General features: G+C 37.8%; 1 protein-coding gene across 1 annotated transcript in view; it reads left to right on the top strand.

Moving 5' to 3' along the window:
- rpa1 (replication protein A1) overlaps positions 1 to 11,056 on the top strand; it is a 96,523-nt gene extending 85,467 nt beyond the window's left edge. Inside the window, exons 15-17 of the mRNA XM_060847918.1 lie at positions 1,387 to 1,494; positions 4,614 to 4,700; positions 10,031 to 11,056. Of these exons, the coding sequence (XP_060703901.1) occupies positions 1,387 to 1,494; positions 4,614 to 4,700; positions 10,031 to 10,144 (309 nt within the window). The 3' untranslated portion in view covers positions 10,145 to 11,056. The remainder of the gene's footprint in view (positions 1 to 1,386; positions 1,495 to 4,613; positions 4,701 to 10,030) is intronic.
- Positions 11,057 to 16,459: the final 5,403 nt, after the last annotated feature.

Raw genomic sequence — 16,459 nt, 5'->3', positions numbered from 1 at the left:
ATCAATTGGAGGGGGGGGTGCCCCCTCAGATGAGATCGATCAACTCTGCAGGGTGTGGAAGACTGAGCTAGATGTTGAAGTCTCCTCAGAGGCATGGGAAGATATTTGAGAAAACGCAAGAAAGATATCAATTTGCAATAGGACCATGATTTACAGTGGAAGATTCTCCATAGGGTCCACTTGGCTCTGGACAGTTTGTCAAAATTTAAACCAGGGGTATCTTCAACATGTCCCAAGTGCAAGGTTTGTGTGGGCACTCTTACTCATTGTCTCTAGTCCTGTGGTAGGCTTCAAATATACTGGAGTGCTGTGGCGGGTGCAATGAAGAGGATTTTGGGTGTAAGGATGGAGAAGGACCTGATCTGTCTGCCTTTTGGCCTGCCCAGTGCGTTCCCTGTAGGCGCGCCTATGAAAAATACTTTTCAATATCCTCACTTTCTGTGCAGGAAAGAATATCTTGCTAGGTTGGGTATCCAAAAAAACCCCGGGCCTGTTGGGTTGGCGGAAGATTGTTATGGAGCATATCCCTTTGGATTTTCTCCCAAGTATGGTACACCACAAAACTGAGAGTTTCTGTAAGGCGTGGCAGCCCTTTTTGAATACCTGGACACAGATTTATGTGCCACACTAACCAAAGCTTTTATATAGCCGTGCTGATTGTGTTTTAAGAGTCCAGTATTCAGGGAGGAGGAAATGTGAATGTGTGAGTGTCTTGTTTGGCTGGGTTGAGTTATTACTATCTATTAATTTGTTGGTTATTATTTAGTTAAATAGTTTAGGTTTTTTGTTTATATATTTTTCTATATATATTTATACATTTGTACGAGGACAGGTTGGGTTTTTACTCTTGTGTTCTCTTTTTGTATTGTTTGTACTTGTAATATTTTAAAAAATCTTTTTTCAATAAAAACATTTTTTAAAAATTATATACAATTGAGACTGATTTTTGAGTTGGTGCGTACGTGCTTATATTGTGGGCAGCACAATGGCTCAGTGGTTAGCATTGCTGCCTCACAGCGCTAGAGGCTTGGGTTCGATTCCTGCCTCTGGCAACTGTGTGGAGTTTGCACATTCTCCCCGTGTCTGCGTGGGTATACTCCGGTGCTCCAGTGTCCTCCCACAAATCAAAGATGTGCAGGCTAGGTGAATTGGCCATGCTAAATTACCCATAGTGATGGGTGCATTAATCAGAGTAAATATTTGCTTGGATTACTCTTCAGAGGGTCAGTGTGGACTTGTTGGGCCGAATGGCCTGTTTCCATACTGTAGCTCATCTAATCTAATTGTCATTTAAAGTAAGTATTTTATAGACGTATGTAAAGATTGTCTCCAGATCTATCCTTCACCAGGCTTACTGTGTAACCAGTGTTCAATATTGTCCTTTAGATAAATCTAGCAGATTTTGGAGAAAACCAATGGGTCACATGTTTCCAGGAGACAGCAGAGGCAATTCTTGGTCAGAACGCTACTTATCTTGGAGAACTAAAGGAATCAGTAAGTGTTTTTCATTTAGTTCAAATAAACATGTTATAGATTTAGGCAGTTCAACTTTCTGTACTATTTTTGGCTTTTTCTTTTACCTCTGCTACTTCTGAAAGTTATTGCAGATCTTTTGCTGTCGCTGTCAGTGATCCCAGAGCTCTGCTAAGTACTAAATTTTAAACTTATTTTTCCTTTACAATTGCTGTTCAGTCCTGACAGTAGTTAGTTTTGTTTTTGGAAAAGAAATGTTTGCTTTTAAAAGTTATGATCATTACAGTGGTGATAATTTGATTTGAGGTTTCTAATTGTGGTCCAGATTTATCTATTCAATTTTTCGGTAATTTAAAAGATGAGTTTTGCAACAGTCAAGTGCTGTGGGAGAAGATGCATATATTTGTGAAGACCACCACAGATGCAGGTTCTCTCAAAATTTACTTTTTAACAATTCATTTAATTTGGGCTTGTGTGCCACACTGTGGCTCGCCAAATGGGATCCAAATACAGGTAACTTCAATGGTGGAGTGAGCTTCCTAAGCCTGCAGAGCATGGGAGGAAAGGTGTGTATGTGTCTCAGACAATATTCACACTCCTTTTCCCACCCACCAAAGATCTAGCCATAATGCAGGCTGGGAAAGGTGAACACCAGTGCTGAAAGGCAATCGGTCTGCTATCCCATAACCATGTGAATTTAATCAAGGCAGATTCGGAGTGTGCACTATCAGAGGTGAGCATAAGATCAGAGTTAGTTAAATCTAAGATCTTAACTTGAGGCCCAATCTGTGTCTCTGTATAAATGCAATTTAACAGAGGTAGCAGAAAAGGGGTTTTATTAGTTAGCTACGGTGTTTGGCATTTTGATGCCCATTTTTGTTAATAACTCATTATTAAATTATCCATTTATTGCTTTCAAATCATTGTTAAATTCTTACTTATTACGGTGTCACACTTAAAAGTTGCTCTCCCTGTCACATTCCCAACATAAAATAAAGAACTATTTGGTTGTGTTCAAATAAATCATAGCATGACAGCATAATACTCAAAGTTCAAAAGGTTCATCAATATATGGAATTCATGTGGATAGTAATGACCTGGACTGTCACAACAGGGAGAGAAAAGCACATTGGACAAGCCTGATCTAAGTATATGTTTGAAATGCTGTGTACTTGATGTATCTGAACCAGTAATTAGTGTGCTGATTAAAGCTTGAACCTTGCTCACAGTTGAGTATTACGTGTATGTTTTAATTTCCCATTCACTGAATTGAATCCATTATTCATGGCTGCTTGTCCAAACCTTTGTGTCTCTGGACTGCTTGGGCATATTCCATGAAGCAACAGATGCCATATATAAAGTTTGTTTTCATATTCTCATTAACCTGCATATAATTTAAAATGCTGATACTTGTGGATAATTGAGAATTTATCTCCCAATGAGGCATCTACCCTTTCCAATCCTCCATGCCAATAAAATTCAAAGCAAACTGTGTAAGTGAGTCTGAATTGGTTAGACATTATGCCGTCCACCATCTCAACTCTGGTATGTGGGCCACTCCTGCAATTCCATTGCCTGTAGGAGTGTATTTGAAAAATAATTGTTCTTGGTGACCCATTTTTTCCTGCCAACAAACCACATTATATTATAGCCAACCTGGTTCTCTTTAACCTCAGAGGGTCTCTTCTGGTCACATGGCTAAGTAGAAAAAAATACAATAACATTGGAATGCTTAAGCAAGAGTGTTTGAATTCAAAAACTCATTAAATATATAATAAAAATGTAATATAAATATGATGCAGGTGGTGTGACTTCCATATTTCCGCTTCCAAAATACTGAACTAAAATTGTCTGTGAATCTGTTGGGCGTGTTTAGCTATTTCCTGGACAAGTTGTACTTCCATAATAGAGAGGTGACAGCATGGTAATGAAAATGTTGTAAGCTCTACAAAAAAATAAAATTTTTAAAATTAAGTATATTTAAAGCGATATCAGTGAAAGGTTCCATGTTGACCTGCCTTTCTCTTTACTTCTGTGTTGTATATCGGGTTCTTAACTTTAATGTTTCCAAAATCAGGGATTTTTAAAAAACTAACCAGGCTTTTGTTTTGGAAAAGTATTGTTTGAACAACTTCCAAATTCATATTCCCATACATATGAACCAACTTTATTAATATGTTTGTAGAAACTTTTATGTTTTGCATTTTGGGTTTTCCTGTCTCCAAGATCTGTCCACAGTATTATCCTGTATTTTATATCTTGCAGGTGTGTGTTTGAATTCTGGCAGTGGGCCTGTAGAAAAGGGTAAGAGATGTGATGGATCAGGAGAGATTCATGGTGAAGAAATAGCTACAGAACTTAAATGGAGAGAGACATCCACATTGTTGTCTAGATAGTGAGTTTGCTAGACTTAATAGCTGAGCAAAGCTAGAACAAAGTTGTGCAAGTGAAACCTTCTAGCCCAAATTGCATGTTGCATTTCTTTTACCTACTCGATCAGGCAAAGATGTTCAGTAGAATTTGCTAATCTCCAGGTGAATGTTTAGCCTTTGAGCTCCATTGCGATACTATATGGAATAAAAGTTGTCAGTGTGATCTTGAATTATAGTTTCTGCACTCTGCACGAGTGCCGATATAAACACAAAACCAACGAGGTAGAAATGACAGATGGCAATAAATAAAAAACAATTAAAGTGAAAAATGATTGTGTGTTGGAGAAACACGCAGCTGTTTGGTGATAGTTCTCTAGTTTTGGGCTGAGGTGAGTATTTTTAACAGTACATCAAAACATTATGTTGACATATGCCATTACTTGTCCTGAGAGGATGGAAAGGTCATCCTGAAACAACCCTGCACTTTTTGAGCAGGTTCCTAGAGAATTTGCCAGGTGCATCTGGTTTCCTCCCCATCTCCTTTCCTTCCCCTTTTCTGTGGATAGATTTCGGGTTGGAGATACATGACCGTGAGAAAGTTAAGCTGAAACTTGCTGCTATAGGTGAAGCTTTTGAAGACAATTAAATGAAGTAGATTTCCTTGAATTTCCTCGGGGTTACTTGCAACCTGAATTTCATGCCTTAGTCAGCAAAACATTGTCTTTTTTTATATATTGATATGTAACATTATATTTGCTTTCTTCATAGAATGAACAAGCCTTTGAAGAAATATTCCAGAATGCAAATTTTCGGTCTTACACCTGCAGGATCCGTGTCAAACTTGAAACGTACAATGTAAGTATTGCCATCAGGAATAGCTTTATATAGTATGACCAAGTTCCAGGGCCATACCACTCACCTATATTTCAATAGTCCTGCAGCAAAATAAAACACCAAAATGTTTAACTCAGTATTTAATGTTTACCTTTCCAATTGAGGTTCCAACCTGGCTGTTTGAGAGGGTGAAGTGTCTGGACCATTTCATGAATCTGCATCAGTTCCAGGTCTCTCTGCTGTTAAATGTCCAATGGTGCAGATGATGTAATGAGGGCTGAAATTGGCTTTGATTTTTCAATTTTACTCCTGCTTGGCTCTGTCTCAACTCTTCCAACTGTTCCGTGCCAGATTCTTCTAAAAATGCCTTGGAGCTTATTTTGCACTAAAGGCAGTATATAAATGCAAGCTGTTGAAATTGGTATTTTAATGGGGTTTGAATTTGTTGAAATTGTGTTCCTGTGTCTGCAATCACTGTAGGCACAGGGAATTTGTAGGCAGCCAAGTTGCATACAGTAACTTCCCTGAGCAATGAAATGTTACTGTGTTTGCCCTGGTAATTTTAAACCCTACAATTCCTTTTAAGTATTTATCCTTCTTGAAAAGGAGCATCTGTGATAGGGAATTATGTGCAGTGTAACAACAGAGCACGATTCTGGCATAAAATATTAAATGTGTACCTTCTAAAAGAAATTCAAAAGACTACACACTAGAAATATAGAAACTGTGGGTTGACCAACTATTTGAAAATTGCTTCTCTTCTGTTGGACTGTATTAACTTCACAGGAGTGACCTGCTGACCGATTCATATCTCTGACTGTTCTTGGAATTAGTCTTGAACAGAATTTTAATCAAACAAAATGCAAGAAATAGATTCAAGAATACATTTTTCCAAAGAAGTTATTCATTTGGAGTAAGCAGTTGTTTAAGTTATGGCTCAAGACTTGCAATATGTTTTCCACGCTACCGCCTGTAGCAGGCACTGATCAGGCTCAAATCATGAATAAGATTTTTGACTTTTTTAAAATTCTTGCTGTTCTCTTTTATCCATCATCTCTTCACTATGTTTTATACCATTGATCTTTATGTCTTCTTTCAATGTCTCTTCTCAGCAGACCACCTATATCATTATGCTCTTTTCATTTTTCTGTTCCTGTTGTCTCAAAAGTGATTTGCATATTTATCATTGTGCAGGCAGAATAATAGAAATCAATCAACATACTGGCATTTTGAATTTCCATCTTTAGTCTCTTGTTTCTTTCTTAGTTTTTACTGTCAAGTTATTCTTCTATTGAATCCTATTTTAAACTTACTGTCGTAACCGTTAATTTCAGTGTGTCAAAGTACATTTCGTTTCCCAGCTAACTCGGTAAATTATAAAACCTAAAGAACTGTGAATGCTATAAATCTGAAACAAAAACAGAAATTGCTGAAAAAGCTCAGCAGGTCTGGTAGCATTTGTGGAGAAAACTGAAAGGGTTAACTCTGATTCTTTCCACAGATGCTGCCAGACCTGTTGACCTTTTCCAGCAATTTCTATTTTTATATGTAATTTGTAAGATGCTGAATGATGAAGAAACAACAACTTCCATTTTTAAAGTGTCTCTAAGTTAGTTTAATTGAAAAAGTTATCAAGCAAAATTAGTTCCAAGTTGCAATATATGACTTGGTTAAACTTTGGACAGTTTTTAATGATTACCTTAAAGGAAGAGAATTCAAAAACCTTAGTGACTGAAAGCTTTGTTGCCAGTTATAGAGAAGTTAAAATGGAGGTGCTGAAAGTGTCCAGAATTGAAGGAACATGTATAACTTGGGTTCGGAGGAGATTGGAGAGTTGAGAAGTGAGCCAGTGCCATGAAAGAATTTGGAAGCAAGGGTGAGACTTTTTTTCTAAAACTCTGATGTTGCTCATTTAGAATTCAGTATAGTCCAGTGAGCATCAGAGTGATGGTGAATGAATTTGAGGCAGAGAACCCTCTTCATTATAATTTTCCCTTTCTAGCTTTATCATGTCAATGATTGAACTTCTTTGACATTAGCGTTGTATTGTTGACTTCTAATGTCCTACAGTACCATGACCTCCGGTTTAACTGCCAAGCATTTATTGAATAGTAAAAATCATATGACATAGAATTTTACGGTAGTTATTAAACATAACTGTCTCCTTGAGCAAGTGGGAAATAATTTGTAACTGCTGCATCAAAATGTGTATTAAATAGCAGTTCACTTTTGCTTTCCTACGCCAACAAGCTATTTGACTGGATTATCACCCTCTCATTTGAACCAGCAAGGCTGAGAATTTTCAGCAAATCAATAGGATCGTGCAAATTTAAATAATTGTCATCAAATACCTATTTGAAGAAATTCCATATGTTTATATTTGAATTGGCCCTTTCTTCAAATGCTGAGTTCAAACAAAATAACTAAAAGCAGGGCAACCAAGAATTTGTGATTGATATTTTTTTAATCCTTTTTGTACTTGAAAGATGGAGACCAGTGGTACAAGGTGTACATTTTTTTGGTACTAGTCCCTCCCCCATACAAGATTATACCCTCTTAGTGAGTTCTGGAAACATGAGATTGGGTTCCACCTTCCTGCTGGCAGAGCACCTTTTTTAACTTACTACTTTCCTGTTTTCAGTAAAAGGCTACCCCTCAACATGTATTATATAAATTAAAATAGCTTTCAATTGAAGTGAAAGGCATCCTCAAGCTGCCTCGTCAACTCCTCATGCATGACTGTTATTAAATGGATTCTTAATGACTATCCCTGGCTCAGTGTGAATTTTTGTTTGGTCTCGAATTTTGTTTCCTTCTCCACGTTTGTTTAATCCCTTTTGAATCTTTGAAATAGCACCTTCCTCCTCTTCTGTCTTCTGTCTCCTCTCTTCCTCCCTATGTCCTGCCACCCTAAAGCCACCAAACATTAATCAATGCCTTTAATGTTTGTCATCTTGCTTCCTGTACAAGTTAAACTTGTTCCTAATTCAGCCATGGCTGCACTATTACACTTGGTTAGCCTTATTCCATTTCCTCTATTCATATTAGTTTCAATTTCCCCTCTCACTGTCAAATCCTCTGAAGGCATCAACATAACCTATCTCTTGCGTAATTGGGGTCTGTGCCTTCTTGATTTTCTGACACTGACCTTCTATGATCTCTATCTTATTTTGATCAGAATTCCATCACTGTGGCTGTGCCATTTGAACTCCCTAAGATCCTGTGCTTTACCACCACCAACCTGTTTTCAAAAGTTTTTTGCATGTCTGATTCCACATTCTTTCTCTTCCTTCGTATCTTTCATATAATTCTTGGCTCTTGAACCTTTTCAAGATGTTGTTTCAACATATGGTAGTGTTATATAAATAATATATTTAATGTGTTTCTTTCTATTTCAACAGCTTGCTGATGCTTTTTGACACGCCATGCATGTATAATTCTTTCTAGGGCATTGAAAAGATTGAAGTATTCAATATTTAACAGTGAAGTAACTGTTGAAAAATGTTGCTTAAATATTTCCAGATCTTACTGTAGATGAGATGTTTCATATCTTCCATAACACACACACAATGAAGATTTATGTGGCAGTAACCAGTTCTGAATTAGCTTAAATAAGAAAATATGTCAGTAATTATGCTTGCAACCACTTTGTGGAACATGTTCCGAAATGAGCCCAGGGTTTAAATTTCCATTCTGCCCATTTATTTTGTAATGGAGTCCAATTGTACTGAAGTGGAGAACGGATTCATTTAGCTTTTATAGGTTATATTGAGTCATACAGCCACTTGGGACAATATGTAGAAGTATATATTTATCTTTGTACAGTAGGATGGCATTGCCTAATAAGGCTATGGAATTGCCATTAATTCCAAAAACTAATTTCTGCAGACCAACCAAGGAGAGGAGTCGTAATATTTACTGTGAGGGTCTCATATTGGTTTCTTTTGCTGTTCCTCCAAAGCATAAGCACTCGGCCTGGTTGATCAGTAGTATCAGGTGAAATTCAGGAATCGTGACTATTTTGATTTCTTTGTGTTAAATGTATAATTTTCAAGTTTAAATATGTTGTGTGTTAGGGAATAAACGTGCTTAGCTATTTCTAGAGCTTGGGAATATGGTGCCGAGAAGTCTGGAAAGTTTGACCTGTATTTTAGTGAGGTTTTACAACCTTTACTTTAAGAGCTTTTCTTTGTGTTGGAGTTTAACAAACCAGTTATTAAAAAAGGGAGAAAAACCAACGTTGTGTTGCCAGTGACTGTCCAGAAGTGCAGGAAAACAGTAACCCAGAAAGATATTCAAGTCTGTGGCATATACCAGAGAGTGATAGACTATTGGATGCTGAATTTGGGAAACTTGTGTATTTGGTGTCAAGTAAAATATAGTAATCCGGTTTGATGGCTTCAGTTGTCTTGGTGAGAGACACCAACTGAAGAAAATAAAATCTGATGACTGCGCAGAAATTTGCTGAAAGGAAATGAAATGAGTTGCAGTTGTCCCAGCCTCTTTTTGAGGTTTTGGATATTTAAGTACCATACTGGGCTTATTGAGTTTGAATTATTTGTGGATTTCTGTAATGAAATTTTCCCAACCATTCTTTTGCTTGATATAGTTTGTTTTTCCTTATTTAGTGAACATTTTATTCCTTCTGTTAAATGTACACTAGCAGCCTCAGTAACTGGACTGTATAATTTGAAGGTGGTGGGAACATTCAGGTCTATTAGCCAAGTTTCACTCTGAGATCTGACTTATCCAGTATTAGCATCAGCTGGAATCGTAGCATTTGCAACATGAACCCTGCTTCATACTGCATCTTTTAATAACTCACTGAACTTGGTTTTTAGCAGTGTATACAGTGTGGTGAAGATGGTAGGATTGTGTCACAGTTTAGGTATCTGGCCCATTGGAGAGCTTAGTGAGCCAGCATGTTAATTGTGTTACATCAGAGCTTAAGTCAAATATAAGGGTGTCTAGAAGGCTGATTGAGGGCATTATCAGCAATTGCATGGAATTTTGAATAAGCTGCATCATTCTCACTAGTGAGTAGATAATAAATACAGCAACTTGACCTTGAGTGCAATAAGTCAAAGTGCAGGAATTACGGAAGTATAAGATTAGTGGTGATTCAGGTCATACTCATTAGATTGTTGCAGCTTGTCTGTATGTTTTGTACCAGCAGCCATTCTTTAGAAATAGATTGAATAGCACAAAAAAAATCTACCACTTGTTATTTTTCAAATGTGTTAAAAAGATTTGAATGCAATTTGAACAACTGGAGGTGATCTATGATAACAAGGTAATGAGTGAGCAAGTCTGTGATATAGATTTTAATTGTTTCTGGTTCATATTTGCAGGATGAATCTCGCATCAAAGCGACAATGATGGATGTGAAACCAGTGGACCATAAGGAGTACAGCAAGAGACTGATAATGAATATTAGGAAACATGCAGCTACACAAGCTTACTGAATACTGAGTAGAGGGAAGAATGAATACAACACAATTGGAAGAAGCTGGATGGTCAGGATCCTCAATTAAAAACACTTGTACTTTGAAAACATAAGGCTTTTTAAATGTTGAATTCTGATCAACATGGATAATGAGATTGAGAATATATCTGTAAATAGGCTTTCCTACCAAGGTATGGGTTTACTTGTGTGAAGTAACATTGTAAATCATTGGATGGACTGCAAAATCAGTTTTTTTTTCTTTATTTCTGCCCCCCCCCTTCATATTTACACAACTTACTTCAGTGCTTCATTCTAATAAACACTGACAAAAAGCTTATGAGACTTTAGTGTATCTGTTGGAATGATTCTGTATCAAAATGACAATGTAGTGATGAAAACTCTCCATTCAATCTAACAGCCTATTTTTAATACTTGCAGTTGATTTCCTTTGGCATTGCTTATAGAGCGAAATAAATTATTTTCTCTCTTTGTTTTTTCTTGTCTTTTTGTATCACTGTCCTATCCTGTTTGTACTCAACTTCATCCTCTTGGGTGTCAGCCATCGTTCAGTTGGTAGCTTTTTTGCCTCCAAGTCATAAGTTCAAACTCACTCCAGAGATACTAGCATATAATCAGTCTGACACTCCAGTGCAGAATGGACTGTTGTGCTTCTGGTATTTGTTTGTACATAGTAGTGTTTTCTACATTTGAAGAATGAAACAGTGAAAGATTTTTTTTTCACCCATGAGCCAGAATAATCCACTTAATAGTTGGTTCTGAGAATGTGCTTCAGTTTCAGCTGGTGCAATGTTGGACAACAAAATACGAATTTGTCTTTTGAGCCAGTCAAACCAGGGTTATAATTGGGACAAAAGCATGAGCTGGCCTTATATCTTGTTAACTTAAATCATTAAATTGTTTTTGTCTCGTGGTTAATGAGTAATACTTGAATTTCTTCAAGACCTTTGAAATCCAAGCAACGCTAATGGGTTACATAGCACAGAAACTGGCCATTTGTCTCAACCAGTACATGCTGGTTTTCATACTCCGTCTGAGCCACCTTCATCTTTTATATAAATCTACTATCCTAAGCATCTGTCTCTTAAGATTTTCTACTTACTATCCTGAAATGCATCTGTACTGGTTGCTTCAATCATCCCCTAACATGGTGAGTTTCACTTTTTTACTGCTCTCGGCGAGTTTATTCTGAACTTTTTGGATTTCTTGGTGGCTGTCTTTATATTGATGGCTTGTAGTTAGCTCTTCCCAAAGAGGAAATATTCTCTCTCTATTAAAACTTGCATAATTTTAAAAACCTCTTGGTCCTCTTGCATTATTTTCAACATGCAAGAGTTGAAAATACCTTTCCTGATGTATATGCCCTCAGGATCCTAACGTTTTACTAGATCTTTGTGTTTCTTCAGTGTCAATATATCATTTTGTATTGCACATTTTTAACTGGTCTGTTCAGACAATGCAGAACCAGTGACTAAATGGAATATTCAGAATAACTATCCAGACTCCAGGAACTGACTAGCACATTTCTGTACACTTTCAAGTGTAAACCTTTCAGGTTTGCTCTTATAAAACTAGAGGTGATTATTTTAAAATGAGGTGTGGCCCATTTTTGAGACCATTTCTTCTCAGAATATTATGAATCTTTGGAACTCTTTCTCAAAAGAGAAAGCAGAGTCTTTGAATACTTTTTAACATCAGTGGAGAGATTCTTGATAAGATGATGTTAGGTTCTTATGGATAAGTGGGAATGTGGAGTAATTAGATCTGGTATGGTCTTATTGAATGGTGAAATAGGCTCAAGGGACAGTGACCTATGTTCTCCAAACATATGTCTGTATGTATAAATTGTGTATTAATAAAACCATAGAGACTGATTTCAAAATTAAACAATCTTTTTGGCTGAGTCAGATATAAACTAATTACATTGATATTATACTGCTTCTTAGAGACATTTAAAATTGAGTGTTCACACACCTTTTGAAGTTTGGAAGTAGAGTTCCACATTTGTTTTTGGAAGGGAGTATAAGCTGCTATTCAGTGAGTATGTTCTCTCAGTTAAACTAGGTTCAGCACTAGTAAATTATTCTTCAGGCAACACTTGCGTATCCTGTGGAAAAATTCATAATAGATGTTCATTAGGCAAGAATATTAAAGTACCTAGAACTGATGTTACTAAATGGAATGTACTAAATGACTCCAGACTTGAGGGGCTGAATGACTTATTTTGTTCACTAGCCTTTTGCTTTCTTATTATAATTACCTGTTGTTATTATTGAAGAATCTTAATGAAGCAAGCAAGCTAAAACATCTAGTTAATACCAGCTTGATTTCTAGCTGCAGGGGGTGAGAGTATTAATCCTATCCTTGAAATAACATCCAAACCTGTCTGGATTTGAGCCACAATATTGATGCGCTGACTTAGTGGGAACAGAAACAACAATTTACTTTGTCTAATTGAATTTGTGGGTATAATTAAATATTTGGTTGAATTAAATTTGGTTTTATCAGCAAGAATCAGTTGTTTTGGTCCAGTGTATTCTTCCCCAAAAGCAAGAGTTATCTAGTTCTTTTGTTCTAATGGACTAAGTTGTCTGTCTACCCTACAGGTGAAAATATTGAAAGAACCAGTTGAAGTTACTTTGTGCCACTGAAGGTGGTCAGAGCTAAGAAGTGGAACTTTGCCAGTCCATCAACAAGATGGGTAATGCAGCAAGAATGGACGAACAAGTTCCTCAACATTTTTAAATAAAGTTTGATTTTTGGCTTAAAGTTTCAATGGCTAGGTGTGAATCTTGTGACTGGTGAAAAGCCTGTTTGCGTTAGCATCCCATTGCTCCTTAATCATACATCATTTATATGAAGGTTGCTATTTTTCCAGGTGAATAGAGACTAAATGGTGCCAGTGCAAGAAAGCAAGTGGTAACTTGGTGACTAGCTCATTAGTATTTTCTCTGGGCCTCTATCTTGGATGACATTCCCCAACATCTCTATCAACCAACACATCGACCTGGACCCAATATACCGGCCACTGCAGCAGACAGCTGGAACTGACCGTTGGAAGCAGCAGAGACAAACCACTATAAATGCCGGAGGAAACAACACAGAAGCCTTCACAGGAGGCTCCCAAGCGCTGAGGATGTCACCTTGACAGGGGACGAAAGTCTGCAACACAAATTCCCAGCTCGGCAAACACAACCACAACAACGAGCACTTGAGATAAGTCTTCTCACAAACCTTGAAGGTTAAAGAATGTTAGCTTTCCAATTAGGGAAAATTCAGTGGGTCGTTAGCCTTTGGAATTTTTATTTTCTCAAGGAAGTTTGAATAGCTTGATTTTTGAGTCCCTTTTTTAAGGTAGGGATTGATTGATTTCTGATTACCAATGGTATATGAGGTTGGGGTGAATAAAAGGTTTTGAAGATTTCAATCAGCCATGATCAATATTGATGGGCTGAATGGCCTACTCCTGTTCCTATCATAGCACATCTTGGACCCACTTACTACAGTTCAGTCATTCACTTTGGAGCTCACTGACACCTTATATTGCTATGTTGCTGCTAGGCCATTTAGTATTTCCCCTTATTCAGAAATTGTGATCCTTCTTTCTGGACTCCGCAGGCAGGAGAAATATCTTACCAGCATCTACCCTGTAGCTTCCTTCAAGTATTTTGTAAGTTTTGATGAGAGAGCCTAGCATTCTTCGAAATTCTAAAGAATATGGGTCCAGTTTACTCCAATAGGACAGTTCTGCCATCCCAGAAACAAGTCTAGTAAATCTTCATTGCACTCTATGGCAATAAGGCACCTTTCAGAGATAAGGAGACCATGGTTGCACATAGTATTCCAGGTGCAGTCTATCCAAACTCTCATATGACTGATGTAAAAATCCACTAGGCCTGTACTCAATTTTTCTTTGCAAGGAGAGACATACATTTGAACAGAGTGCATCTCTGCAGTTTGTTTACTTAGTGCTCGCTCACATTGCTCCTAATTGGATAACTGCATTATCTCTGCTCTACATTCCTGCTTCATCCAGAATTTTGAAGTTCACCATATTTATCTTGTCTTTTCCTATTGGTGGGCTTATGCCTGAAACATTGCCTCTCCTCTTCCTTGGATGCTGCCTGACCTGCTGTGCTATTCCAGCAACACTTTGTTGACTGATTCTTCAGCATTTGCAGTCCTCATTTTCTCCTTGTGGAAAACCACGCAACATGTCATGTTTGTATGTGTTGAATAGCTAAAGAGGTGGAAATGTTACTGTAGAGTACCATGCTACACCAGTTCAGACCTATACAGCATGCTAGCAGCTTGCACAGCAAACAAACTATATCGACCAAATAACCATGTCTCAAATTCTAAGTCATCCTTAATCCAGTTGAGGGGCCTATGGTCAGTTAAGGGCATCATCAGCTTCTTGGGGTGATCAGGATCCAGGCATCTGTCTTGTTACAGTGCGGGGAGTGGGCCATGGTCAGTCCAGGAATTTGCACTAAATCCGTTGGGAAACTACATAGAGATAAGTCAGGTGTCTCTTTTTGATTTGATTTGGTTTATTATTGTCAAATACAACTAGGTATGGTGAAAAGTTTTGTTTTGCATGCAGTACGAACGTCACACCATATAAAGTTCATAGGGTGATAGAACAGTGAGGAATACTAAGCTATAGCTGCAAAGAAGGTGCACAAAAAGATCAACGTTAGATCTGAAATTTGAGTCGTCCATTTAGAAGTCTATTACTATAAGGAAAGCTATTCTTGAACCTGCTGGTATGTGTGTTTAAGCTTTTGTCATCATTCAGGGCTGTCATTTGAAGCTGATTGATATGTGGAGGAAATTTTTCAGCTAGTGGGTGGTGAGTTTGTGGAACTCATTGACATGGCCTGTCCATATACCTCTATGGCAATGAATGTATTTAAGGCAGAATTGATAACTTTTTGATTGGTACGTGGATCAAGGATTACAGGGAAAGGCAGGTGAATGGGGTTGAGAAATACTTCAGCCACGATTGAATGGTGGATCAGATACGATGGGCCGAAAGGTCTAATTCTGCTCCTATATCTTATGGCCTTATCAGGGTGAGCAATAGTCAGTCCTGGGACTCTATACTGAAAGCCAAGGTGTTAGACAACTATGGTCATGAACTTGCAAAATCTAATTTATTAAGTTTGTACAAATACAGCTATTTTAGGTACAATGCAGTATTTAATTAGACAAAGGAAATATACGACCTGTGAGTGAGGAGAAGGTTTCATTGATTCTGGACCATTTCATAGAATGGCGATGTAGAGGCATCAGACCAATCGTTTGAAATGGTGAATGTGAAAGTCTGTCTTTGATGGCAACGTTCTTTGTTTCTTCCTCAGGCTGATGTAGGGGAACTTGTGATCTTCTTCCAAGAAGGAGATGTCTTGTACCCTCAGACATCTCTAGCTTACTTCCCATCTACCTTTGCCAGCCCTTTAAAAAAAGGTCTGTTTACAATCTGCTTTGTCAATCACGTGTCTGAATCTTTTCAGTTGTTGCCCACAGGACCGCTACCCATGACAATAGGATTACTGTTGTCTCCTTAACTACCCTCATCTGAAGGTTAGTTGTCATTCTTCCAAAAACTTCTTAATTGTCAAATGCTGCATTGATAAAAGGAACATTGGCACCCGAAAAGTATTTGATGTCAATTCAATGGAGCAACATGAACTGGGTGAACTTTCTTGAACATTCCTTTGATCTTTATTTACTAGAAATGTGTCTGTGTTTGGGGAGGGATAGCTATTGCTGTAGCAACAATTAAGTGAAATTTCATGTGACTAATATTAATAAAATTCCAATTTCCAACAAAGTTGGAGATATCGGGGAAATTTGGAGAAGTCAATGTAGGGCTTGGAGGCAACATGCTGGGATGTAGAGGTGACAATGTGAGGAAGGGCATATAAAGATAGAGCATGGAAGGGCACAGTGATTCACCTCCTGATACCCTGAAGCCTGTCCACCATCCAAAGGCACAAGTCTGGAGTGTGATGGAATACTTCCCAATTGCCTGGGCAGGTGCAGCTCCAGTAAAACGCAAGAAGCTTGACACTATCCAGTACAAAGCAGACCACTTGACTGGCACAACAACCACACGAATCCACTCCCTCCACCACTGCTACTCAGAAGCAGCAATGTGTACAGTCTACAAGACGCATTGCAGAAATTTACCAAAGATCCTCAGATAGCACCTTCCAAACCATCAAGCACTTTCATTTAGAAGGACAAGGGCAATAGATACATGGCAACACCATCATCTAAAAGTTACCCTAAAGTCCCTCACTGTCCT

The sequence above is a fragment of the Hemiscyllium ocellatum genome, chromosome 31, assembly GCF_020745735.1.
Source record: "Hemiscyllium ocellatum isolate sHemOce1 chromosome 31, sHemOce1.pat.X.cur, whole genome shotgun sequence".
Classification (NCBI taxonomy): domain Eukaryota; kingdom Metazoa; phylum Chordata; class Chondrichthyes; order Orectolobiformes; family Hemiscylliidae; genus Hemiscyllium; species Hemiscyllium ocellatum.
The sequence above is the reverse complement of the archived record's forward strand: the minus strand, read 5'-3'. Positions and strand labels throughout refer to the sequence as shown.